This window comes from Narcine bancroftii, chromosome 4 (genome assembly GCF_036971445.1).
Source record: "Narcine bancroftii isolate sNarBan1 chromosome 4, sNarBan1.hap1, whole genome shotgun sequence".
NCBI lineage: Eukaryota > Metazoa > Chordata > Chondrichthyes > Torpediniformes > Narcinidae > Narcine > Narcine bancroftii.
This window is the reverse complement of record NC_091472.1, coordinates 1,841,972-1,867,496: the sequence shown is the minus strand read 5'-3', so window position 1 is coordinate 1,867,496 and position 25,525 is coordinate 1,841,972. Positions and strand designations below refer to the sequence as shown.

At 47.9% G+C, this 25,525-nt stretch overlaps 2 protein-coding genes across 10 annotated transcripts in view; one reads left to right on the top strand and one right to left on the bottom strand.

Annotated features, from left to right (window-relative positions):
* Positions 1 to 18,752, bottom strand: part of dnajc27 (DnaJ (Hsp40) homolog, subfamily C, member 27) — a 43,618-nt gene extending 24,866 nt beyond the window's left edge. For 2 of the 3 annotated variants that reach the window (XM_069930613.1, XM_069930614.1), the window contains exons 1-3: positions 18,635 to 18,752; positions 9,792 to 9,874; positions 2,058 to 2,127 (exon numbers count right to left, since the gene is read on the bottom strand). In XM_069930613.1, coding sequence (XP_069786714.1) covers positions 2,058 to 2,127; positions 9,792 to 9,874; positions 18,635 to 18,706 — 225 coding nt within the window. In that variant the 5' untranslated portion in view covers positions 18,707 to 18,752. The remainder of the gene's footprint in view (positions 1 to 2,057; positions 2,128 to 9,791; positions 9,875 to 18,634) is intronic. The other variant, XM_069930615.1, reaches the window with a different exon arrangement.
* LOC138760267 (protein EFR3 homolog B-like) overlaps positions 1 to 25,525 on the top strand; it is a 242,207-nt gene that overhangs the window by 28,220 nt on the left and 188,462 nt on the right. The window lies entirely within an intron of this gene.

Below are 25,525 nucleotides of genomic sequence, written 5' to 3'. Positions count from 1 at the left end.
ATGATGGCCAATAGCCTTGCCTGTTTCAGTCTTCTCAGGAAGTGCCATCATTGTTGTGCCTTCCTGACAAGTGAGGAGATGTTGAGTGTCCACAATTGGTCACTAGTTAAGTGAACTCCAAGGAACTTGGTGTCTCCATTCTCTCACCACTACAGAATTATTGATGTATAGTGGAGGATGGTCATTGCTTGTCTTCCTGAAGTTCACGATCATCTCCTTCATCTTGTCCACATTGAGACTCAGTTGTTAGTTTCTCACCATCTGAGGTGCGAAATCGTTGTTGCTGATGAGAAATGTTTAGAGGGATATGGGCCAAACAGACCAATCAGTCAGGCTTGGGTAGACACCTTGGTTGTCATGGACAAGTTGGGCAGATGGGCCTGCCTCTGTACTGTAACATTTGAACCAGAAAGCGGAGAGGAGAAAGAAGAATAGAGATAGTTTGAATAGCGGCGATACTTCGTTAGGAGTTTGAGGAGATTCGGTTTGTCACCAAAGACTCTTTCAAACATCTACAGGTGTACCATGGAGAGTCTTCTGACTGGTTGCATCACTGTCTGGTATGGAGGTGCCAATCCACAGGAGAGGAAGAGGCTACAGAGGGTTGTTAACTTGGTCAGCGCCATCATGGGAATCTGTCTTCCCTCCATTAAGAACATCTACAAGAGGTCATGTCTGATGAAACAGCTTTTGTTCTCAAGGACTATGCCCCCTTCTCACTGCTACCATCAGGAAGGAGGTCCAGGAGTCTGAAGACGAGGACCCAACGGTACAAGGACAGCTTCTCCACCACCCCCTCCCACCCCCAGCCCTCAGATTCCTGGACGGACAATGAGCCCCAGACACCTCCTCCCTTTCTCTTCTCTTGCACCAATTTATTTATTTTTAAAAACATGATTCATTGCAATATTCGCATCTGTGATGCTGTCACAAAACAACAAAGTTCTTGACAGGTTCATTACAATAAATTATGATTCTGAGGAGATGAAGCAATGATTATTTGAGAGAGTATTAAATAATGAAGGGATCAGACGGAGCTATGTTAGAACAGGGTGGATATATGCACCATTACATTTGAGGGTTGGTGAACAACACAAGCTTTTGTTTACCAAGAGAATTTGATGATACTGTATTCAACACAGGTGGCTTCGCTGAAACCGGTCAGCATTCCCAAAATGGTGGGGCAGGTGGCTGAAGGAAAGAAGGTGAAAGGAAATTTGGATACAGTGAAGACATGGAATTGAATTTGAATTTATGCTGACACCAGTCAGCATTCCCAAAATGGTGGGGCAGGTGGCTGAAGGAAAGAAGGTGAAAGAAAATTTGGATACAGTGAAGACATGGAATTGAATTTGAATTTTTTTATAAATTTATATTTTAACTTTAATTTAGACATACTGCTTTTCAGGCCCATGAGCCCTTGCAACCCAATTATACCCAATTGACCTCCAACCCCTGGTATCTTTCAAATAGTGGGAGGAAACTGGAGCCCCCAGGGGAAACCCATGCAGACATGGGGAGAACATACAAACTCCTGACAGAGAGCGTGGGATTTGAACCCTGGTTCCAATCACTGGCACTGTAACAGCTTCGGGCTAAGCCCTTGGAATTGGTGCGCTAACCAATGAGAACATTGCTTCAGTCTGGTTGGGCTACACCTTCCGACCTTGAACAATTTTAACATTTGGCACGGTTAGCACAATGCTGTCTGTAAGGAGTTTTAAACATTCTCTCCGTGTCTGCGTGGGTTTCCTCCGGGTACTCCAATTTCCTCCCACCCTTCCAAAATGTATGAGGTTGGAGGTTAATTTGGGTGGAACTGGCAGAATCAGCTTCTCCCGTATTGTAGAAAAAAGATCCCAGGTCACTTTCCAAGGGGAGAAGAGCTCCTCCAGTCTCCATTGATTCCTCAGTCAATACCAAAACAGATGCATGGGCATTTATCTTATCACATTGTAAGAGAACTTGCTGTGTGCAACAGCCTCCAGACGTGAGCATTTCAATCGCACCTCTGGAGTTGAACAGAGCCTTAAAAATGCAGGTTCTCTCACACCCACCTCATAGAAAAATGGATGACCCGCCATGTCAAAGATGTTAACTTTAATCTCACGATCCCTCACCTGAACCCTGAGGGGACAAGAACAACAGTGAGAAGTTTTGCATTATTCTGCAATGTTTTCCTGAACTGTGTGTCAAACAGTCCCTGGCCTCGCTCCCTTTCTTTTCAGTACAGCTGCCCTACCATGTACTGATATCTGACATTGTTCTTCACAAAGTTGGGGAGGTATTGGCAATGCCGGGGTGGATGAACCCATCTTCATAATGAATGGTGTCAGCACTAAATGTTCAAAGCCTCTTCCGAATGCAGTCCATCCTTCACCAAATACACTCTTTCCCTTTATACGGGGTGGTACCAGTGGCATATCTAGGTAAAATAATGCCTATGGCAAGCACTGAAATTGTGCCCCCACTGTTTAAAAAAAAAACACACATAATGTTGACAGTGGGTGGCTTTTACACACAATTGGGCTAATTTTGTAGATCAGCCACGTATGTATTGGGCACTTTCTCAGAGGTCATGAATTCCTGTTCCCTGAACCAGCACCATTCCTCACAGCCGGGTTCACTGTAACAGGGTTAGAAGTGGGAAGGGCAAAAGGTTTTTAACGGGGAGAAGCAGTCTCTCTTGCTCTCTCCCTCCCTTGCCCCCCTCTATTTAAAGTCTCTGTGCCTGCCATTTGCTTTGTTCAAGAAACCAGTGTTGAAAATACAGTATATTGATGTGAGCCACTCCAGACTCAGGCACAGGAGCATGCTGCCCGGAGAACTGCCATCGCACCGGTGGTGGCTGAATGACACCCCTCCCTCACCCAAGCCCGGGCCAAACCCGCCTGACTGTGGAGACAAGAAGGGCAGACTGTACCTGAACTTCCTTTCTCATCCCGGAGTAACTCTGCCTGGATTCAGTGGGGAACAGAACATGCTCATGAGGGATTGGGGTGAACTCTTGAATTCTTACTGCTGCAATTCCCCACTTACTTCAATGAAAACTCCAACTTTCCCTTTGTTTTGTAAGAGTCCACTGTAGGCCATGGATAACACATAATCTCTCCCCTTGCACCTTGAGGGATTCAAACATAAATATTGCTGCCACTTCAGGCTTATCTGCGATGATTCATAGGGTCGTTAGCACCCCCTCTGACATCTGGTTCGCCTAATGGTAACACCGGTCCTGGGTGCAGTGCTGCGGGAGCGCCGCTCCAGGCCGAAATCTTATCAGGCTGTTTAGGAGCTGCTCAGACACTTTGCTCAATGTGGAATTAAATGGACAAAATGGCCGTCTTCCTTACCCATAATCCCCCACGCTACTGGAACCACTCAGCGGTTCCCTGACACTGACACAGTTCCAGCTGCATGAGGGATTATGGGTAAGGAAGATGGCCATTTTTCCCATTGATCCCGCATTGAGCAAGGTGCTAGAGTGACCCCGAAGTGGCCCAATGAGATGCCAGCTGGAGAGGCCCAGTGAAGTGCCAGAATGGCACACCGGGGCACCCGCGAGCCCAGGCAGCACTGCACCCAGGATCTGGGATGGAGATTCATTATTGGGCTAGGGACTCGGATATTGGTGGGTAGGGCGAGGACAGTGGCGCCCCCCTGCAAGTGCCCTAGCCGCCATACCCTAGATACGTCTATGGGTGACAGTTCCAGGTAAGGAAATGCCACAAATTAAAAGCACCAATTCCTTGCACGCATCCTAGCCCTTCACTCGTCTGAATTGCCAATTCACAAGAACCTACCATCCTTTGCAATGTCCATAAAATTGAAACCCCAATGCCTGCCTCAGAGAGCCCCTCCATCCCATCACGCCTTGCCCTTCCAACTTCTTTCTGCAACTTAAAACACAAATGAGTGTACACTTTTCTAGTTTTAGTGAAAGGTCACTGACCTGAAACATGAACTCTCCCCAATGATACCAGCTGACCATCTGAAGACCATGACATATAGGAATAGAATTAGACCATTTGGCCCATCACATCCACCCTGCCATTCCATTTTGGCTGATTTACTATCCCTTTCAACCCCATTCTCCCACTTTCTCCCCGCAATGCTTGATTCCCTTCCTAATCAAGAACTTGTCTACTTCCATTATACCCAATGACGGCCTCCACAACTGTCCACTGCAATGAATTCCACAGATTCCCAACCCTCTGGGTCAAAAAATCCCTCATCTATGTTGTAAAGGTATTCTGCGTTGGTATTCTGAGATTGTGCCCTCTGGGCCGACTCCCCACCACAGGAAACATCCTCTCCACATACATTCTATCCAGGCCTTTCAGTATTCAATAATTTTCAGCAAGATCCCCCTCATTCTCCTAAACTCCAGCGAGTACAGTCCCATCCTTTCATCCTGGGGATTATTCTTGTGAACCTCCTCTGGACCCTCTTCAAATCCCACACATCCTTAGACAAGGAGCCCAAAACTGCTCAAAATACTCCATGTAGCCTTATAAAGCCTCAACATTACATCCCTGCTTTTATATTCAATCTGTCTCAAAATGAATGCTAGCCTTGCATTTACCTTCCTCAGCACCGACTAGACCAGCAAGTTAACCTTCAGGGGGCCTAGCACGAGGACGTCCAAATCCCCCTGCACCTCAGATTTCTGAATTCGTGGTCTGATGACATCTTTATTCCCACCACCAAAATGCACCATCATACACCTCTCTACACTGTACTCCATCTGCCATTTCCTTGCAACACCACTTCCCAGAACAGTGAAAGGGCTAACAGAGTTGAATTATAAGATCACAAACTAACTTTTTAAAATTTAAAATTTAAATTTAGACATATAGCACGGTAACAGGCCATTTTGGCCCATGAGCCTGCACTGCCCAATTTAAATCCAATTAACCTACAACCCGGGTAGGTTTCGAACAGTGGGAGGAAACAAGAGCCCCCAGGGAAAACCCATAGATATGGGGAGAATGCACAAACTCAATACAGACAGCGAGGAATTTGAACCCTGATCCAGATTGCTGGGGCTGTAAAGGTGTTGCACTAACCGCTACGTCAACAGTGCCTGCATTTCTTGAAAATGAGTGGTTATGGAGTGTACTCATTCTTCAGGTGGGAGGGAACAAGAACAAGGGTGCCATTCCTTCATGAAGGGCTCAAGCCTGAAACCTTGGTTCTGTATCTTTATCTTTGTGATATAAAGTCAACTGTTTGACCTGCTGAGTTCCTCCAGTATTGTGTTTCTAATTCACCCACAGCGTCTGTAGACTTCCGTGTTTTACTACATGGGTGAAAATCTTAAACAGGTATTAGAAATGTGAACAAGGCAGAAACAGGGGACTCTGTTCTCTCTGCAGATAATGCTTGCAGCAAGGAATTGCAGATTTTGTGTTTACATTTGAGACACGTCGAGCTGCCAGCCCTGGTTTCGGACTGTATCACCAAGACTCTATGATTGTAAAACTGAGTGTCACGGTTCTACAGCAGGTCCTTTTGTCTAACTTCTCCCTGCCAATCAAGTTTGTCCCATTTGCCTGAGATTAGTCCATATCCCTCTTGACCTTTCTTACCCATCGACCTGATCTAAATGGCTTTTAAGCATTCCAATTATCACATACCCCCTCAGGGAGAAAAGTCCCAGCCTTTCTAGCCCTTACTTATAAATCAAGCCTGCCCATCTGTTAGCCATTGGATTATCCAATAGGTTGGACAGGAAACTGCTCCGAACAAAGGATAATCCATGTGCTTGCTGCTGGAGGGTCATCTGGCCAGAAAGGTCGAAAGTCATTTCCCCATGTCAATCAAGGTTTTCCCACCCACAGGTAAGGCTACTTTACGATCAGCTCTCTTGAACGCCTTGCTTCATTTGGGCATACCTGAGTTGGCCCCTCCAGCCAGCTGCAGTACAGTACAAAGCCCACCAAGTGGAGCAGATCTCTCTCTTTTTCCCCTGACAACCAACCCTAGCTCCACTCCAGGTTGCGAGCCATGTTAGGTGTGTGCCAGTACAGGGTGGGGGGGCTATTGTGGTGCAAAACTAGAAACGACTTTTGTGCCTTATTCTTGTTATCAGTGTGACTAGATCCCGTAGTTTAGTGAGATGCTGTGGCTATAGGTGGTGGGTCTTTGGCTTGGCTTCGCGGACGAAGATTTATGGAGGGGGTAAAAAGTCCACGTCAGCTGCAGGCTCATTTGTGGCTGACAAGTCCGATGCGGGACAGGCAGACACGATTGCAGCGGTTGCAGGGGAAAATTGGTTGGTTGGGGTTGGGTGTTGGGTTTTTCCTCCTTTGCCTTTTGTCAGTGAGGTGGGCTCTGCGGTCTTCTTCAAAGGAGGTTGCTGCCCGCCAAACTGTGAGGCGCCAAGATGCACGGTTTGAGGCGTTATCAGCCCACTGGCGGTGGTCAATGTGGCAGGCACCAAGAGATTTCTTTAGGCAGTCCTTGTACCTTTTCTTTGGTGCACCTCTGTCACGGTGGCCAGTGGAGAGCTGGCCATATCTTGGGAAGGCGATGGTCCTCCATTCTGGAGACGTGACCCATCCAGCGCAGCTGGATCTTCAGCAGCGTGGACTCGATGCTGTCGACCTCTGCCATCTCGAGTACTTCGACGTTAGGGATGTAAGCGCTCCAATGGATGTTGAGGATGGAGCGGAGACAACGCTGGTGGAAGCGTTCTAGGAGCCGTAGGTGGTGCCGGTAGAGGACCCATGATTCGGAGCCGAACAGGAGTGTGGGTATGACAATGGCTCTGTATACGCTTATCTTTGTGAGGTTTTTCAGTTGGTTGTTTTTCCAGACTCTTTTGTGTAGTCTTCCAAAGGTGCTATTTGCCTTGGCGAGTCTGTTGTCTATCTCATTGTCGATCCTTGCATCTGATGAAATGGTGCAGCCGAGATAGGTAAACTGGTTGACCGTTTTGAGTTTTGTGTACTGTTTGTTTAATCCTCGTGGCGCAATTGGGAGTTGTGATTGACCAGCATCCAATGTGCATGAACTGTGTGTAGCTTCTTTGTCTGCGTGTGTGTTCCCTGTTGCGACTTCCCCACGTGTAAATAAAGCTCCTTGTTTGTGGTTAAACTGTGTTCAGATTCATCACTTCTTGGACCTTCCGAACTTATCCTCCACATTACGCCATCCCGGTAAAAATCTTCTGAATCTTTTTTGCATTTGTTTACTGCTTAAATGATATCTTTCCAATAAAAATTTGGACGGTGCCATTCAGGAAGCTATTGTTCCAACTATGATGTGGGTATCAGACCTTTCTCCTCCAAAATTATGTGGCTGATGGGGTTTCAATGCTGAGACCAATCTACTTTTTTTGGGGATATGGAGTTAAGATAGGAAATGAAGCTGAGACAGAGATTGAAACAACATGCAGACAGGGTTAAGAAGAAATCAGCCTCTATCCTCCAAGACCCCACCACCCAGGCCAGGCCCTCTTCACTCTGCTACCATCAGGAAATAGGCCCAGGAGCCTGAAGGCGAGTACTCAGCGGCACAAGGTCAGCTTCTTCCCGCTGCCATCAGATTCCTGAATGATCAGTGAACCACAGACACGGCCTCACTTTGACTTTTCCTGCACTATTTTGATTTATTTGTAAAATGTGACGCTGCCACAAAACAACAAATTTCCTGATAACAAATTCTGATTATAAAGCTTCAGTATTCCTAATTTTCAGTCGTTTTTCTGCCAACCCTCCCAGTCTCTGTAGCTGTCTTCGCAAGACCCTGTTGCTACTCCTCGTGATGCTAAACTATACTGTTACATTGTGACAGGGACACCAAACCCAGGGAGCAGAGTAGGAGAGATGTGAGAGGTGAGGACACTTTGCCACACGATTTGTGATGCTGTAACCTCTAAACCAGTCTGAACTCTCACCCACACTTTTTACAATGACAGTCACAACACAATGGTGGAGAAATTCAGCCGGATAAACAAAGGTAAAGATGCATAACCAACGATTTGGGCTTCAGCCCTTCATCAAGGTATGAGCAAAATTACTTGGCTCTGCTGAGTTTCTCCAGCATTGCGTTTTTACTTCAATTGCAGTGTTTGCAGACTTTTACTCCATTCTACTTCTTTTCTGGTTTTCGTGCAGTTGGATAATCACGTTGAGGAACTTTGGGGGACATCCGATGCGCTCTAGTATTTGCCAAAGCCCTTTCCTGCTCACGGTGTCGAAGGCTTTGGTGAGGTCAACAAAGGTGATGTAGAGTCCTTTGTTTTGTTCTCTACACTTTTCTTGGAGCTGTCTGAGGGCAAAGACCATGTCAGTGGTTCCTCTGTTAGCGCGAAAGCCGCACTGTGATTCTGGGAGAATATTCTCAGCGACACTAGGTATTATTCTATTTAGTAGAATCCTAGCGAAGATTTTGCCTGCAATGGAGAGCAACGTGATTCCCAACTGCACGAAAACCAACAAGGTCGGGTCAGATACAGCAATGAGCTCTCTGAACCCTTCTCCATTAACAATGGCGTGAAGCAAGGCTGTGTTCTCGCACCAACCCTCTTTTCAATCTTCTTCAGCATGATGCTGAACCAAGCCATGAAAGACCCCAACAATGAAGACGCTGTTTACATCCGGTACCGCACGGATGGCAGTCTCTTCAATCTGAGGCGCCTGCAAGCTCACACCAAGACACAAGAGAAACTTGTCCGTGAACTACTCTTTGCAGATGATGCCGCTTTAGTTGCCCATTCAGAGCCAGCTCTTCAGCGCTTGACGTCCTGCTTTGCGGAAACTGCCAAAATGTTTGGCCTGGAAGTCAGCCTGAAGAAAACTGAGGTCCTCCATCAGCCAGCTCCCCACCATGACTACCAGCCCCCCCACATCTCCATCGGGCACACAAAACTCAAAACGGTCAACCAGTTTACCTATCTCGGCTGCACCATTTCATCAGATGCAAGGATCGACAATGAGATAGACAACAGACTCGCCAAGGCAAATAGCGCCTTTGGAAGACTACACAAAAGAGTCTGGAAAAACAACCAACTGAAAAACCTCACAAAGATAAGCGTATACAGAGCCGTTGTCATACCCACACTCCTGTTCGGCTCCGAATCATGGGTCCTCTACCGGCACCACCTACGGCTCCTAGAACGCTTCCACCAGCGTTGTCTCCGCTCCATCCTCAACATCCATTGGAGCGCTCACACCCCTAACGTCGAGGTACTCGAGATGGCAGAGGTCGACAGCATCGAGTCCACGCTGCTGAAGATCCAGCTGCGCTGGATGGGTCACGTCTCCAGAATGGAGGACCATCGCCTTCCCAAGATCGTATTATATGGCGAGCTCTCCACTGGCCACCGTGACAGAGGTGCACCAAAGAAAAGGTACAAGGACTGCCTAAAGAAATCTCTTGGTGCCTGCCACATTGACCACCGCCAGTGGGCTGATAACGCCTCAAACCGTGCATCTTGGCGCCTCACAGTTTGGCGGGCAGCAGCCTCCTTTGAAGAAGACCGCAGAGCCCACCTCACTGACAAAAGGCAAAGGAGGAAAAACCCAACACCCAACCCCAACCAACCAATTTTCCCTTGCAACCGCTGCAATCGTGTCTGCCTGTCCCGCATCGGACTGGTCAGCCACAAACGAGCCTGCAGCTGACGTGGACTTTTTACCCCCTCCATAAATCTTCGTCCGCGAAGCCAAGCCAAAGACTTCTTTTCTAACGATAAGCAGGAGGGGCACTTCCTTCATAACCAGTCACTGACCTTAAAACTCAGATGACTAAAGACAAGGAAAAAAAATCAGATCCACAATACTCACTTTGTAACTCCATAGTCAATTCCAATAGTCGCCAAATACTTTGAGACAAATCTCTTCTCGCAATAGCGTTTGATAATACAGCTCTGGAAAGAAACAATTTGTTTCAACAACAGAGAGCAGCACAAAGTACAGAAGGCCAAGTTCTCTCTCTGCTCGAATCTCGAGTGCAGAAGGGTCAAGAACAGCCCAGCGGGACGAAGCTCACTGCTCTCTGGTTCCCTTGTGTGCCCAACCTTGGGAAAGAATTGGTCAGATCACATAGCCATGTCTCAGATGGTTCACAGGTCACAGTGGCTGAATCATGTTGCTTTCTTCATGCATTTCCATGGGAACTCCCTCCAGGAATTATGTCGGCAAAGATTTATGGGTTCGTTTTCCCAAAGATCGTGTCTTAGCTGTCAGACACCATGCCATGAATTCTGAAATCAGTTGCCCGGTCTGCATGGCAATCCAGGCTAAGAGAGCAGCCTGTCACACACTACCTGAAAACAGCAGTCATTGTGCTGAGTGCAAGGCTAAATGAGGAATGGGCTGGTTGAAGACATAGCCTACTGCCACAATTTGAAGAGGCTGCATGAATGAAGAAGGAAAATGAATCAATATTATAAATGGATGAGGGGGCTCAACATCCGGATTGAAGGGCACCCGTTTAAACCAGAGAGGTGGAGGAATTTCTTCAGCCAGAGGATGGGGAACCCCTGGAATTTGCTGCCACCAGCAACTGTGGAGGCCGGGTCGTTGGGTGGAGTTAAGGCAGAGATTGATAGGTATCTGAATTGTCAGGGGATCAAAGGCTATGCAGAGAAGACAAGGGAGTGTGGCTGAGTGGGAGAATGGATTTGACAGGCTGAATGACCTACTTCTGCTCCTATATTTTATGATCCGATGGATGACTTACCACAGAAATCACCAGTTATAATAGAGGCAAACAAACTGGAGAATTCATAAGACCAAAAGATTGACAGAGGCAGAAATAAGCCATTCAGCCCATCGAGCCTGTCCCGCCATTTAATTATGAGCTGAGCCCCACTGTCCAGCCTTTTGTCGCGGTCGCATACTTACCTTCGCTGGGAGGAGAGTGAGTGACATGATCACCTTTGTGGAGGTCAGAGGAGTTAAACTGGGCAGTGTTTGGAGAGATAAGAATGAACAGAGGAGTTAAACTGGGCAGTGTTTGGAGAGATAAGAATGAACAGAGGAGTTAAACTGGGCAGTGTTTGGAGAGATAAGAATGAACAGAGGAGTTAAACTGGGCAGTGTTTGGAGAGATAAGAATGAACAGAGGAGTTAAACTGGGCAGTGTTTGGAGAGATAAGAATGAACAGAGGAGTTACACTGGGCAGTGTTTGGAGAGATAAGAATGAACAGAGGAGTTACACTGGGCAGTGTTTGGAGAGATAAGAATGAACAGAGGAGTTAAACTGGGCAATGTTTGGAGAGATAAGAATGCAATGTTGGTCTAAGGAATAAAAAAAAAAGAAAGTTGACTTCATAGTTTGCTGAAACAAATGAGTGGTGTATTCTTTATTTGTTTTTAAGCTGTGGCAAATCAGTCTGATACACTTCTCCCCATAATCTTCATTGCTCTGGCTGATCAAAAACCTATCAATACACCCAATGTCCTGGCCTCCCACAACTGTCCACTTTCCCACATTATATTTCAAATTTGCACTTCTCTGCCCATTCTCCTCATCTGTCTTAGTCCTTCTGCAGCTTCCCTGTTCCCTCTACACGACCTGCTCCTCCACCTCCCATTGTATCATCTGCAAACTTGGCCACAAAGCCATTTATTAATATACAACATAAAAAGAAGCGGCCCCGACCCCTGTGGAACATCACTCGTAACTGGCAGCCAACCAGAAAAGGATCCCTGTATTCCAACTCTCTGCTTCCTGCCAATCAGCCAATGCTCTACTCATACTGATATACTTTTTGTAGTACCATGGGCTCTTATATTGTTAAGTAGCCTCATGTGCAGTACTTGTCAAAGGCCTTCTGAAAATTCAAACACACTACATCCACGCCGTATCCAGCTAGCTTGTCACTTCCTCAAAGAATTTCAATAGATTTATCAAGCAAGATTTTGGCCATTCCTGTCACATGTCTCCAAGCACTCTGTAACTTCATCCTTGACCATTGAGTCCAACATCTCTCCAACCACTGATGTCAGGCTAACCGATCTATCATTTCCTTTCTGCTGCCTCCCTCCCTTCTTAAATATTGGCCAAAATTGGCGATTTTTCCAGTCCTGAACCACACCAGAATCTATTGATTCCTGAAAGATCATGATCAATGCGTCTACAATCTCTGCTACTACTTCTTTCAGGACCCAAGGGTGCGATCCATCTGATCCAGGAGACTTATCCACCCTGAGACCAGTCAGCTTTCTGAGCACCTTCTCCTTTGAAATAGTAACTGCACTCATTTCCCTTCTCTGATCCCCGACATCTGGCACACTGCTAGTGTCTTCCACAGTGAAGACTGATGCAAAATACTCATTTAGTTCCCCTGTCACCTCCTTGTCTCCCCTTATTATTTCTCCAGCATCATTTTCTAGTGGTCCTATATCGACACTCATCTCCTTTTCATTCTTTATATCTTGAAGACGCTTTTTGTATCTTCTTTGATATTATTTGGTGGCCACTTTCATTCTTGATCTTTTTCCTCCTCACAAGTTTTATAGTTTCCTTCCGCAAGTTTTTACAAACTTCCCAGTCCTCTATCTTCCCACTAATTTCTGGTTCCCTGTCTGTCCTCTCTTTGTCTTTCACATTGGCTTTGAGACATTTTTCCATGTGAATATTCCCTCCTTTTTGGCCTGTATTTATCCTGCACCTACCCCATTTCAGCAGACACTCCATCCATTACTGCACTGCCGTCTTCCCTACCAGTGGCCCTTTCCAGTCCACTCTGGCCAGTTCCTCTCTCATGTCCCCGTAATTCCCTTTACTCCACTGAAATATCAACACATCTGACTTTAGTTCCTCCTTATTGAATCTTAAATTGAACTCACTCATATTGTGATCACTGTTCCCCCTCCCTCATGGTTCCTTTATTCTAAGCTCACCAATCGCCTCTGGGGCATTACACAACACCGTACAGCCTCATGGGCTCATCAACAAGCTGCTCTAAAGAGCCATCTCATTCACTTTCTAAAACAGATGGCATGGTTAGTGCGACACTATCAAAGCGCTAGTGACCCCAGGTTCAAATCTGGCGCTGTATATGTGGGTTTCAGCAGGTGCTCTGTTGTCCTACCACCCTCCAAGATATACAGGGTTGCAGGTTAATTTGGGTGTAATTGGGCAGTATGGATTTAAATGCCAGTATTGGCTTTTACAGTGTTTTAAATAAAATGTCATTTTAAAGAAATTAGTTTAACAATTTTAAATTCAATGCGAGACCAGCCACATACACATTGTTTACAGTGCAAGAAGCCACAGAAATGTAGGTCAGGCAGAGGTGGGGTGGGAAGTTCAATGTAATAGGGAACAGGAGACTGTTCCTGAGGAATGAGTTCCAGTTCTCTGCAAAGCAATCGCCCAATCTGTGTCAATAGGAGACCACATGGTCTCTGCACTAAATGAGTACAGTAGACTGGAAGTTGTCCAAGCAAATTTTCTGCCTCACCAGATGGTAGGAATGGAAGATGTGAAAGGTGTTGCATCTCTTGCAGTGACTTGGAGAAATGGGAAGAGGTTAGCTTCTTAAAATCCTGAAATAAGAGGGGATGGGAATATATTAGTTGGAGGAAATCACATATATTGATTCAATGACTTTTGGAAGGACCAACCAGAAGGCTGAGTACAGGATGTGGATGAACAGAGGGATCTTGGGGTCCAAATTCATATATCCCTCAAGATCAGGTTGATAGGATAGTTAAGAGATAATATTATAACTCTACAAATCTCTGGTGAGACCACACTTGGAGTATTGTGTTCATTTCTAATCACCTCATTATAGGAAGAATGTGGAAGCTGTGGAGAGGGGGCAGAAGAGATTTACCAGGATGTGGCCTGGATTGGGAAACAAGTCTATGAGGCAAGGTTAGCAGGGCTTGGAGTGAGGAAGGGTTGAGAAGAGGTCTACAAGATTACAAGAGGCATAGATAGGGTGGATGGCCAGCACCTGTTTCCCAGGGCAAGATCAGTAAACACCAGAGGACGTGTGTACAAAGTGAAGGGAGGAAAGTTTAGGGGAGACGTCAGGGGTAAGTTTTTTTACACAGAGAGTTGTGGATGCCTGGAATGCCTTGCCAAGGATGGTGGTGGAGGCTGGAACATTAAGGGGATTTAAGAGACTCTTAGACAGGCACATAGATGGAAGAAAATTAGAGGGTTACGAGGTAGGGAGGGTTTAGTACATTTTTTTAGGAATATATGGGTCAGCACAATATCGAGGGCCAAAGGGCCTGTACTGTGGTGTAGTGTTCTATGTTCTATGCATACAATGGCTGTTGGGTGGAAGCTGAGGACCAGAAGAGCTAATTTAATTTTAATTCAGAGATACAGCATGGTAACAGGCCCTTCCACCCCATAAATCCGCACTCCCCAATTACATCCAGGTGAACAATTAACATACTAAATCTGTATGTCTTTGGAATGTGGGAGGAAACTGGAGCAAACCTTGGTGGACATGGGGAGAACATACAAACTGCTTGCAGACAGCAGCAGATTGGAATCAGAGTCGCTGGTGCTGTAATAGCGCTGCGTTAATCGCATAGCCCTAACTCTGACAATGCTCTGTTCAAAAGAAGAGAAAACACAGGATTCTGTTGACACCGTGGTTAAGTGTCCAAAAGAAGATGCATTTGAGAACAGGTGAGTGGAAGGAGGTGATGTGATCAAGAACTCTATTTACTACAGCAGTGAGGAACTATGCCTCAGGAAGAATTCTTGAGGTACCTGTACTGAGAGATGAATCGTTATGTTTGATATAATGGAGATGGAGGAACTGGAACAAAGGGATAGTGCCGGAGGATTGGCGCATTGCACATGTGGTTCCGTTATTTAAAAAGGGTTCAAGGAGGAAGCCTGGCAACTATCGGCCTGTAAGTTTGACGTCTGTGGTAGGTAAATTAATGGAGAAAATTCTTAGAGATAGTACTTATAAACATCTGGATAGACAGGGTCTGATCAGGAGCACTCATCATGGATTTGTGGGAGGAAGGTCATGTTTGACCAATCTGATTGAATTTTTTGAAGAGGTGACTAGGAATGTGGATGAGGGTAGCGCAGTGGATGTTGTCTATATGGACTTCAGTAAGGCCTTCGATAAGGTACCACATGGAAGGTTAGTTAGGAAGGTGCAGTCTTTAGGTATAAATTTTAAGATAGTCAAATGGATTGAACATTGGCTGAAAGGGAGAGGCCAGAGAGTGGTAGTGGATAATTGTCTGTCAGGTTGGAGGCCGGTGACCAGTGGTGTGCCTCAAGGATCTGTATTGGGCCCATTGTTGTTCGTTATATACATTAATGATCTAGATGATGGGGTGGTGAATTGGATTAGTAAATATGCAGACGATACTAAGATAGGTGGAATAGTGGATAATGAAAAAGGTTTTCAAGGATTGCAGAGGGATTTGGGCTGCTTAGAAAAGTGGGCTGAAAAATGGCCGATGGAATTTAATGCTGATAAGTGTGAGGTGCTTCATTTTGGTAAGAAGAATCAGAATAGGACATACGTGGTAAATGGGAGAGCATTGAGGAATACAGAAGAGCAGAAAGATTTAGGAGTGACAGTACATCGTTCCCTGAAGGTAGAAACTCACGTGAATCGGGTGGTGAAGAAGGCTTTTAGTATGCTGGCCTTTATCAATCATTGCATGGAATATAGGAGTTGGGAGGTGATGTTGAGATTGTATAAGACGTTGGTGCGGCCTCATTTGGAGTTCTGTGTGCAGTTCTGGTCGCCTAATTATAGGAAGGATATAAACAGAGTGGAGAGAGTGCAGAGAAGGTTAACCAGAATGTTACCTGGGTTTAAGCATCTAGAGTATAGGGAGAGATTGGACAGATTAGGTCTTTATTCTTTGGAGCGTAGAAGGTTGAGAGGGGATTTGATAGAAGTATTTAAGATTATGAAAGGGATAGACAGAGTGGATGTGGATAGACTATTTCCGTTAAGAGGAGGAAAGATTAAAACAAGAGGACATGAGTTAAGAATTAAGGGGCAGAGGTTTAGAGGTAACATGAGGGGGAACTTCTTTACTCAGAGAGTGGTAGACGTGTGGAATGATCTTCCGGGAGAAATAGTGGCGGCGGAGTCAATTGTATTATTTAAGAAAAGGTTGGACAGGTCTATGGATGAGAAGAAGATGGAGGGTTATGGGCATTGTGCAGGGAGGTGGAACTAGAAAGGGGTGTTTGGTTGGGTGCGGACTAGGAGGGCCTAATGGCCTGTTTCCGTGCTGCAATTGTTATGTTATGTTATGAAAGGAAGGTTTACATGAGGTAGCCTATGTTCAGGATAACTGTGGGTTCGTTGATGTCTATGGCAAGTTCACCCCTGAAATGGGAACACAGGGAACCAGAAAGGCAAGAAATGATGAGAGCAGGGTGGACAATTGGTGGCAAAGGTTATGACATTTTCAGCTTGTGAATGAACCGCCTTCAATTCCGCTTACTTTCTCCACATCTAAAGATGTAGCTACAGGAACTTGCTTGCTCCCAAGCTCAGCATGTTGTTCTGTGGGATAAGTGGAACAGTCTGCTTTAGTCCTCCATGGGACATTACCCGAATCTTTTTCTGAGAACACTGATGTTTCAAGCACATACAGAGATCCGTTTCTCACCCATCTCCCAATTCGGGTTCTTCCCCCACCTGCACTATCACTGTCCCACCCACAGAACTCACAAACTTGCTCTCTCAGCCCAAGCCTCCAATCCTCCCCACTCCTGCACCCAGCCTCCTCCTGCTCCAACTGCAATCACTCACCAACCGCAACCCCTTCACACCCAGCTATGGAATGCAGCCCAGGATCTCAGCCCTGGGATGCAGCCCTGGCAGCCAGGCACACAGCCCTAGCACCCAACCCAGCATCCAGCCCAGGCTCACACCCCTGGCCCCCAGCCGTACAGTTCTCAGCCCAGGCACACGGCACCCAGCTGTGCAGCACTCAGCCCCAGCACCAAGGTATGCTGCCCCAGCACCCATCCTAGGTTCGCAGCCCCGATACCCAAGCATACAGCACCCAGTACCCAATCCGGCACCCAGGCATGCAGCACCCAGCCCCGGCACCCAACCCAGCACCCATGCATGCAGCCCCAGCACCCAACCCCGGCATGCAGCACCCAGCCCCGGCACCCAACCCAGCACCCATGCATGCAGCCCCAGCACCCAACCCTGGCATGCAGCACCCATCCCCGGCACCCAACCCAGCACCCATGCATGCAGCCCCAGCATCCAACCCTGGCATGCAGCACCCAGCACCGGCACCCAACCCAGCACCCATGCATGCAGCCCCAGCACCCAACCCCGGCATGCAGCACCCAGCCCCGGCACCCAACCCAGCACCCATGCATGCAGCCCCAGCACCCAGCCCCGGCACCCAACCCAGCACCCATGCATGCAGCCCCAGCACCCAACCCCGGCATGCAGCACCCAGCCCCGGCACCCAACCCAGCACCCATGCATGCAGCCCCAGCACCCAACCCTGGCATGCAGCACCATCCCCGGCACCCAACCCAGCACCCATGCATGCAGCCCCAGCATCCAACCCTGGCATGCAGCACCCAGCCCCGGCACCCAACCCAGCACCCATGCATGCAGCCCCGGCACCCAGCCCCGGCACCCAACCCAGCACCCATGCATGCAGCCCCAGCACCCAACCCAGCACCCATGCATGCAGCCCCAGCACCCAGCCCCGGCACCCAACCCAGCACCCATGCATGCAGCCCCAGCACCCAACCCCGACATGCAGCACCCAGCCCCGGCACCCAACCCAGCACCCATGCATGCAGCCCCAGCACCCAACCCCGGCATGCAGCACCCAGCCCCGGCACCCAACCCAGCACCCATGCATGCAGCCCCGGCACCCAGCCCCGGCACCCAACCCAGCACCCATGCATGCAGCCCCAGCACCCAACCCAGCACCCATGCATGCAGCCCCAGCACCCAACCCAGCACCCATGCATGCAGCCCCAGCACCCAACCCCCGCATGCAGCACCCAGCCCCGGCACCCAACCCAGCACCCATGCATGCAGCCCCAGCACCCAACCCCGACATGCAGCACCCAGCCCCGGCACCCAACCCAGCACCCATGCATGCAGCCCCAGCACCCAACCCCGGCATGCAGCACCCAGCCCCGGCACCCAACCCAGCACCCATGCATGCAGCCCCGGCACCCAGCCCCGGCACCCAACCCAGCACCCATGCATGCAGCCCCAGCACCCAACCCAGCACCCATGCATGCAGCCCCAGCACCCAACCCAGCACCCATGCATGCAGCCCCAGCACCCAACCCCCGCATGCAGCACCCAGCCCCGGCACCCAACCCAGCACCCATGCATGCAGCCCCGGCACCCAGCCCCGGCACCCAACCCAGCACCCATGCATGCAGCCCCAGCACCCAACCCAGCACCCATGCATGCAGCCCCAGCACCCAACCCTGGCATGCAACACCCAGCCCCGGCACCCAGGATGCTAATAAAGATGATTCTGGCAATGAAAGGGTTGGTTATCATATGAGGAGCCTTTGACAGCTCCTGGCCTGTGGTGGCCGGGTCTGTGGGCGCATTTAAGGCAAGTTCTTGATGGACCAGGGCATCAAAGGTCACGGGGAGAAGGCCGGGCATTGGGGAGAGGATCGGCAGGGCAGACTCGATGGGCTGAATGGCCTTACCTTGCCCACCTCGGCGCTGCCCAGGGTGATCACCTTCACCCGCAGAGGCTTCCTGCGGCCCGCGGCGTCCATGGCGACGGGTCACTGCGGAGTCCCGGCCCCGTCACGCTGCGGCCGGCCCGTGGTCTCGCGAGATCAGCGCAGAGCGCCGGCAGGCGGGAGGCGGTCATGCGCAGAGCGCCGGCAGGCGGGAGGCGGTCATGCGCAGAGCGCCGGCAGGCGGGAGGCGGTCATGCGCAGAGCGCCGGCAGGCGGGAGGCGGTCATGCGCAGAGCGCCGGCAGGCGGGGGGCTGGACGCGGAGCTGCAGGGAAAACGGGCCAGGAGGGAAAGACGGACCGAGAGGCCAACGTAGTCGGCACCGGGCCATCCGTCAGCACAGGGGACTCACGCCCACGTTCTACCGGCAGGTTTTCTTTCAACAGGCCTTTTTGAACCAAGCAGGTCAGCAAGAGAGTTCCCAGAGCGGAGCCAAGGGCCTGGTCGGGGTGGTGGTGTGGGGGGCGGAGGTCACATTCTGGGGGTTCCACTCCAGAAGACCCACTCTGGGCTTTAGATCCAGGAGCACACCGGCTGATCACAACTGTTCCACTGGCGGGATGCCAAGACTGCACCATGCACTTTCCATACTGCCCCTTGCACTTTACATGCACTTTCCATACTGCCCCTTGCACTTTACATGCACTTTCCATACTGCCCCTTGCACTTTACATGCACTTTCCATACTGCCCCTTGCACTTTACATGCACTTTCCATACTGCCCCTGGCACTTTACATGCACCGTGCACTTTCCATACTGCCCCTTGCACTTTACATGCACTTTCCATACTGCCCCTGGCACTTTACATGCACCGTGCACTTTACATGCACTTTCCATACTGCCCCTTGCACTTTACATGCACTTTCCATACTGCCCCTGGCACTTTACATGCACCGTGCACTTTCCATACTGCCCCTTGCACTTTACATGCACTTTCCATACTGCCCCTGGCACTTTACATGCACCGTGCACTTTCCATACTGCCCCTTGCACTTTACATGCACTTTCCATACTGCCCCTTGCACTTTACATGCACTTTCCATACTGCCCCTTGCACTTTACATGCACTTTCCATACTGCACCATGCACTTTACATACTCCCCCATGCACTTTACATGCACTTTCCATACTGCACCATGCACTTTACATGCAATGCACTTTCCATACTGCCCCATGCACTTTACATGCACCATGTACTTTACATGCACCATGCACTTTACAGTGTTTCCACCGCTTCCTCATCCTTCCCATCATGACTGTAAGTGTAGGCTCACCAGAGATGTATGGAGCTGCAGCTTCACCTCATGACTCCTCAAGTCAAGTCAAGTTTATTGTCATTTGATTGCACAAGTAGAACCCGACGAAACGGCATTTTCCAGTTCTTGATGCAAAACTCGCAAGCAGACAGCTAGTCGGGGGATTGACTCTTGAACTCAATCCCTCTATTAATGAAGCCCATATTCCATGGCTCTTCTTAACTATCCTTTCAACTTGCTCAGCGACCTTGAGAGATGTATGGATTTGGACTCCAAGGCCCCTCTGTCAGGAGGGTTTCAATTGTTTTGTGGTCAGCACAACATTGTGGGCTGAAGGGACTGTACTGTGGAGCAATGTTCTGTGTGTTGAATGAATCAAATCAAAATCTTATTATGATGCAGTTTTGTAACTTGGAAATACTGATATTTGCCCATTGGAGAGAAGGTGAAAGATGTGGAGAAATAAATTGATTGTATTAAGCTTTGCTCCAAGAATGTCCTCATTAAGAAAGTGGTTTTTGAAAGGAAAAGAGCCTCTGGTTAATGTAGTTAATTTATCCAATCTTCCTGGCTGAGTTTCTTCCAGTTCCTTGTCATTCCTGATGATTTCCATTTCACTTCTTTATTTTATTCTATTCAGACTTCAAATTTCCAATCCCTCTTTATTCTGCGTGTTTTTATTTGTTGGTTCATTCCATTGACCTGGTGGAGTACTTTCTTTGCATCAGGTTTTCGTGATATGCGATTGGTGACATGAGTATTCTTGTTTCAAACTATGGTAAGGTAGTTGGCAGCCATTTCAGCGCTCCAGTTTCCATCTGCTCTGAATCAATGTTTTCATGGTTCAAGTATCAAAAACAATTGCCAGGAGAGTACAGCAGGGATGGATTCTGTTATGCTCACCACCTCAGGGCCCCAAATCCATTTACCAATTCAACCCCACTCCTGCACTGACATGTCTGCCCATGGACTGCCCTGCCAAGTCCAAGTAAGACACCAATTCAGAGTAAAACACGAGAGTCTACAGACACTGTGATTGGAGTAAAAACTCAGAAGAGCCGGAGGATCTTGGCCAGTCTCCCAGTGACACGGCGAGTCCTGCTGAGTTCCTCCAGCTCTCCTGAGTTTTGACACAAATTCGGATTAGGTTTATTGCCATGAGTATGTATCACAAAGTTTGTTATTTTGTGGCAGCAGTGTTGGGCATTACATTTCCGTAAATAGAATATTTAAAAATCAGTCAATTAGTGCAAAAAGAGAGAAAGAGGGGGAGTGTCTGGGGGTCGTTGTCTGTCCAGGAATCTGAGGGCGATGGGAAGAAGCTGTCCTTGTACCGTTGGGTGTTGGCCTTCAGGCTCCTGGACCTCCTTTCTCAGGAGGACCAGGAACAACCACCCTCCACTACACATCAACAACTCTGTATTAGAAAGAGTGGAGACACCAAGTTCCTTGGAGTCCACTTAACCAGTGACCTATTTTGGACACTCAACATCTCCTCACTTGTCAGGAAGACACAACAGTGACGGCCCTTTCTGAGAAAACTGAAGTGGGCAAGGCTACCAGTCACCATAATACCAAGCTTCTACAGCAGCCCTCTCAAGAGCATCCTGATCAGCTGATTCACAATGTGGTACGGTTGCTGCAGAGAAATGGATCAGAGGTTAATCCACAGGATCATCAGAGTGACAGAGGGGATCACCAGTCTCCCATCGACACGATCTAAGGGGATCGTTATCTGAATAGGGTGCAAAAATCATTGAGGACCCCTTCCACCCCGCATACAGCATCTTTCAGCTGCTCCCGTCGGGGAAGAGAACCAGGAGGATCAGAGCCAGCACCACCAGGCTGAGGATCAGCTTCTTCCCACGGGCAGTGAGAATGCTGAACGACCAAAGGAACTGCTCACACTGACCCTCCGAGACTCCCATATATTAATTAAACAATATTTATTTATTTGTGTAGATAAAATACTTGTCCTGCATGTGTATTTTTTGACTGTATGTGTACTATGTCTGGTTGTGTGTCTGTGTTTTGCACCGAGGACCAGAGAACATTTTTGTTGGGTTGTACTTAAGCAATCAGATGACAATTTCATCGTATTGACTTGATTTCTTCTTTACCTACTCCTGTACGTACTTCCCCTACCTCACCATAAGACATAGGAGCAGAAATAGGCCATTCAGCCCATCATGTCTGCCCCAACTGTCAATCATGAGCTGATCCATTTTCCCTCTGCCCGGCCTTCTCCCCATCACCTTTGATGCCCGGGCTAATTAAGAACCTGTTAATCTCTGTCTTAAATACACCCAGTGACCCGGCCTCCACAACCACCTGTGGCACCAAATTCCACAAATTCCCCTCCCTCTGGCTGAAGAAATTCCTCCACATCTCTGTTCTAAGTGGATGCCCTTCAATCCTGAAGTTGTGCCTTCTTGTCCTGGACTCTCCCACTGTGGGGAACAACCTTTCTACATCTACTCTGTCCATGCCTTTCAACATTCAAAATGTTTCAATGAGATCCCCCCTCATTCTCCTAAATTCCAACGAGTCCAGGCCAAGAGCTGTCAAACGCTCCTCATATAATAATCCTTTCATTCCCAGAATCATCCTTGTGAACCTCCTCTGAACCCTCTTCACCGTCAGCACCTCCTTTGCTACTAGTTGTCACTCGTTCTCCCTTCACCTCTCACACTTGCTGTCCTATCACCTCTGGGACCTCTTCCCCAGCTTCATTTCCACCTCTGTATCACTGAATGTCTTTTGTTAGTTTTTTTTAACCCCTCCTTCTAATCAAGGTTACTTAATAGGACCAAAAAACCCAAAAATGTATCAAGTAGTGACCCTCAGAGGGCAGAAAGAGCCTCGCTGGAGCATCCAAATCACCTAAACCTGCCCAATTGTGATTGTATAAGCCCTACGTCTTCTCAAACTGAAACTCTATCTTAAATATTGAATCTAGTTTTCCCTAAACATAGAGATGACATTATACCCTGTAGCCACTAAGCATGAATCGGTGAGAGTTCATCTTTCCGTTTCATTAAAACTGCCCATCTGGCTATCAACATGCTCAAACTTTCTCTTGAGACGCTGACAAAAATCTATCAGGTTCGCAAGAAAAACCAAACAAGCGAATTAAAGGGTACAATACTAAATTATTCTATTCATGTCCTATGGCTTCAATTTGTTCCAGTTTACAACAGTCGAAAATGTTTAGGCTGTGCAGGGGTACGCGACAGGGATGTTCCTTAAGCCCTTTACTGTTTGATATAAGAGAGTTGCCCTTCAACAAGGTAGAGAATTTAAAGGAATAACCAGAAATGGAACTGAACATAAAATATCTCTTTATACAGATGACCTACTGCTTTTTATTTCTATACCAAATATATTAATTATGCTCACTCATTATAAATAAAATTTGCACAAGAGTGAACTTTTACCCTTTAAAGGGATCTTTCTCTATTTATCCTAATTTTCCGTTTAAAATAGTGAAAGTCTAATTCCAATATTTAAGAATTACAATCACAAAAGGTATAAAAAGCTTATGAAAGAAATTTTGTATCACTGAATGTCACCTCCTTTCCCCATTCTTGAGAAAAGGCCCAGACCTAAAACATTAGGGTTAGGGTGAGGATTGACTCACCATCTCTGTCCAAGCATGCTGTCTGACCTGCTGGTGTGGTGTAATACAGTCAGGAGGGAACTGCCCGACAACTCCTCCACAATGAGTTGCATCAAGCCTTGTAACTGCCAAGAGAAAGCAAAGCAAAAGAAAAAGGGCACATGAGGAATCAAAAACTTAGTGCGAATGTAGAGGACTGAGAATGTTTTAAAAGCTTTCAGAAAGCAACTTAGAAGGTCGTTAGGTAGGGGAAGATGATCTTTGAAAGGAAGCGGGCAAAAAGGAGATCAACCCAAATATCTGCTGACACCATAATTGCAGTAAAAACAATGCAGGGAAATTCAGCAAGTCCCACAGTGTCTTCTTGGCCGTTTCCCCACCATTGTGCTTTTAAGATTAAAAAGGAACACTAAACATTTTTTTAAGTATTAAGAGTGAGGCGGGATCGTTGGTTACATTTAAGGAAAGACTGGATCGTTACATGGAGAGGAGAGGACTAGAGGGGTATGGACCGGGTGCTGGTCAGTGGGACTAGGAGGGTGGGGATTTGCTACGGCATGGACTAGTAGGGCCGAACTGGCCTGTTCTGTGCTATAAGTGGTTATATGGTTAAAAAGGTGAGAGTAGATATAGGACCACTGGAAAATGATGCTGGAGAAATTGTCATGGGAGACAAGGAGCTGGGTGAGGAACTGAATGAGTATTTTGCATCAGTCTTCACTGTGGAAGACACTAGCAGTGTACTGGTCTGTCAAGGGTGTCAGGGAAGAGAGGTGAATGCAGTCACGATCACCAGAGAGAATGTGCTTTGGAAACTGAATGGTCTCAGGGTAGCTAAACCTCCTGGACCACATGGATTACACCCTCAGGTTAGAACCATTGAACCATAGAACATTGCAGCACAAAAACAGGCCCCTTCGGCCCTTCTAGTCTGTGCCTAGTCCCACTGACCTACACCTCATCCATAGCCCTCCATACCCCTCCCATCCATGTACCTGTCCAAATTCCTCCTAAATGTTAAATTTGAGCCCATGTTTACCATTTGATCTGGAAGCTCGTTCCACACCCCCATCGCTCTCTGTGTGAAGATGTTTCCCCTAAGTTTTTCCCCTTTCACCCAGTTTGTTTGTATGCTAAACATTTCCCTCAGTGGAAAAAGCCTATCTATATTTTTTCTGAATAAAGTAGCTAGAGAGACTTGGATAGATTGGGAGAATGGGCAAAGAAAGCAATGGCAGATGAAATACAGTGTTGGGAAGTGTACAGTCGTTCACTTGGGCTGAAGGAATAATAGGGCTGACTATTATCTGAATGGGGAAAAAATTCAAAATTTGGAGGTTCCAAGGGATTTGGGACTTTGGGAGAAGCCCTAATAGCCTGAATGCACCTGATCTCAGAAGCTAAGCAGGCACAGGCCTGGTCAGTACTTGGAGGGGAGACCGCCTGTAGGTTTCTCTGAGGAGCGCTGGACAAAGTGGTGACACTCTGTGATATGTACAGATTGGCTGAGAGTGTAGCCAAACACAGTCATCCGACACTACCATATGTCAGAGGAGGAGGAGCTTGGTGAAAGGGAGTCGGAGGGGGAGGAGCTTGGTGAAAGTGAGTCAGAGGGGGAGGAGCTTGGTGAAAGTGACAGGGTTAATTGGTCAAGGGGCCAGTAAAAGGAGTGAAAGGGGAGCGAGCGGCCAGTGGGTGAGTGGAGCAGTGAAGGAGGGAGACTTCCTGGCTTTGGCTTATCAGGCTTCGGCGAAAGCAGGCAAGGAGACAAGGTAAGCTGAGTTATTTGCCTTCGTATTCAGAGTCATGCCAATAGGGTTTGTGCTCTGTACTGGGTGTCAGATGTGGGAACAGTGGGTGACCTCCACCCTCCCAAATGGCCACATCTGCACCAGGTGTACCGAGATGCAGTTACTAAGGGAGTGAATTAGGGATATGGAGTTGCAGATTGATGAGCTGCGGCTTGTAAGGGAGAGT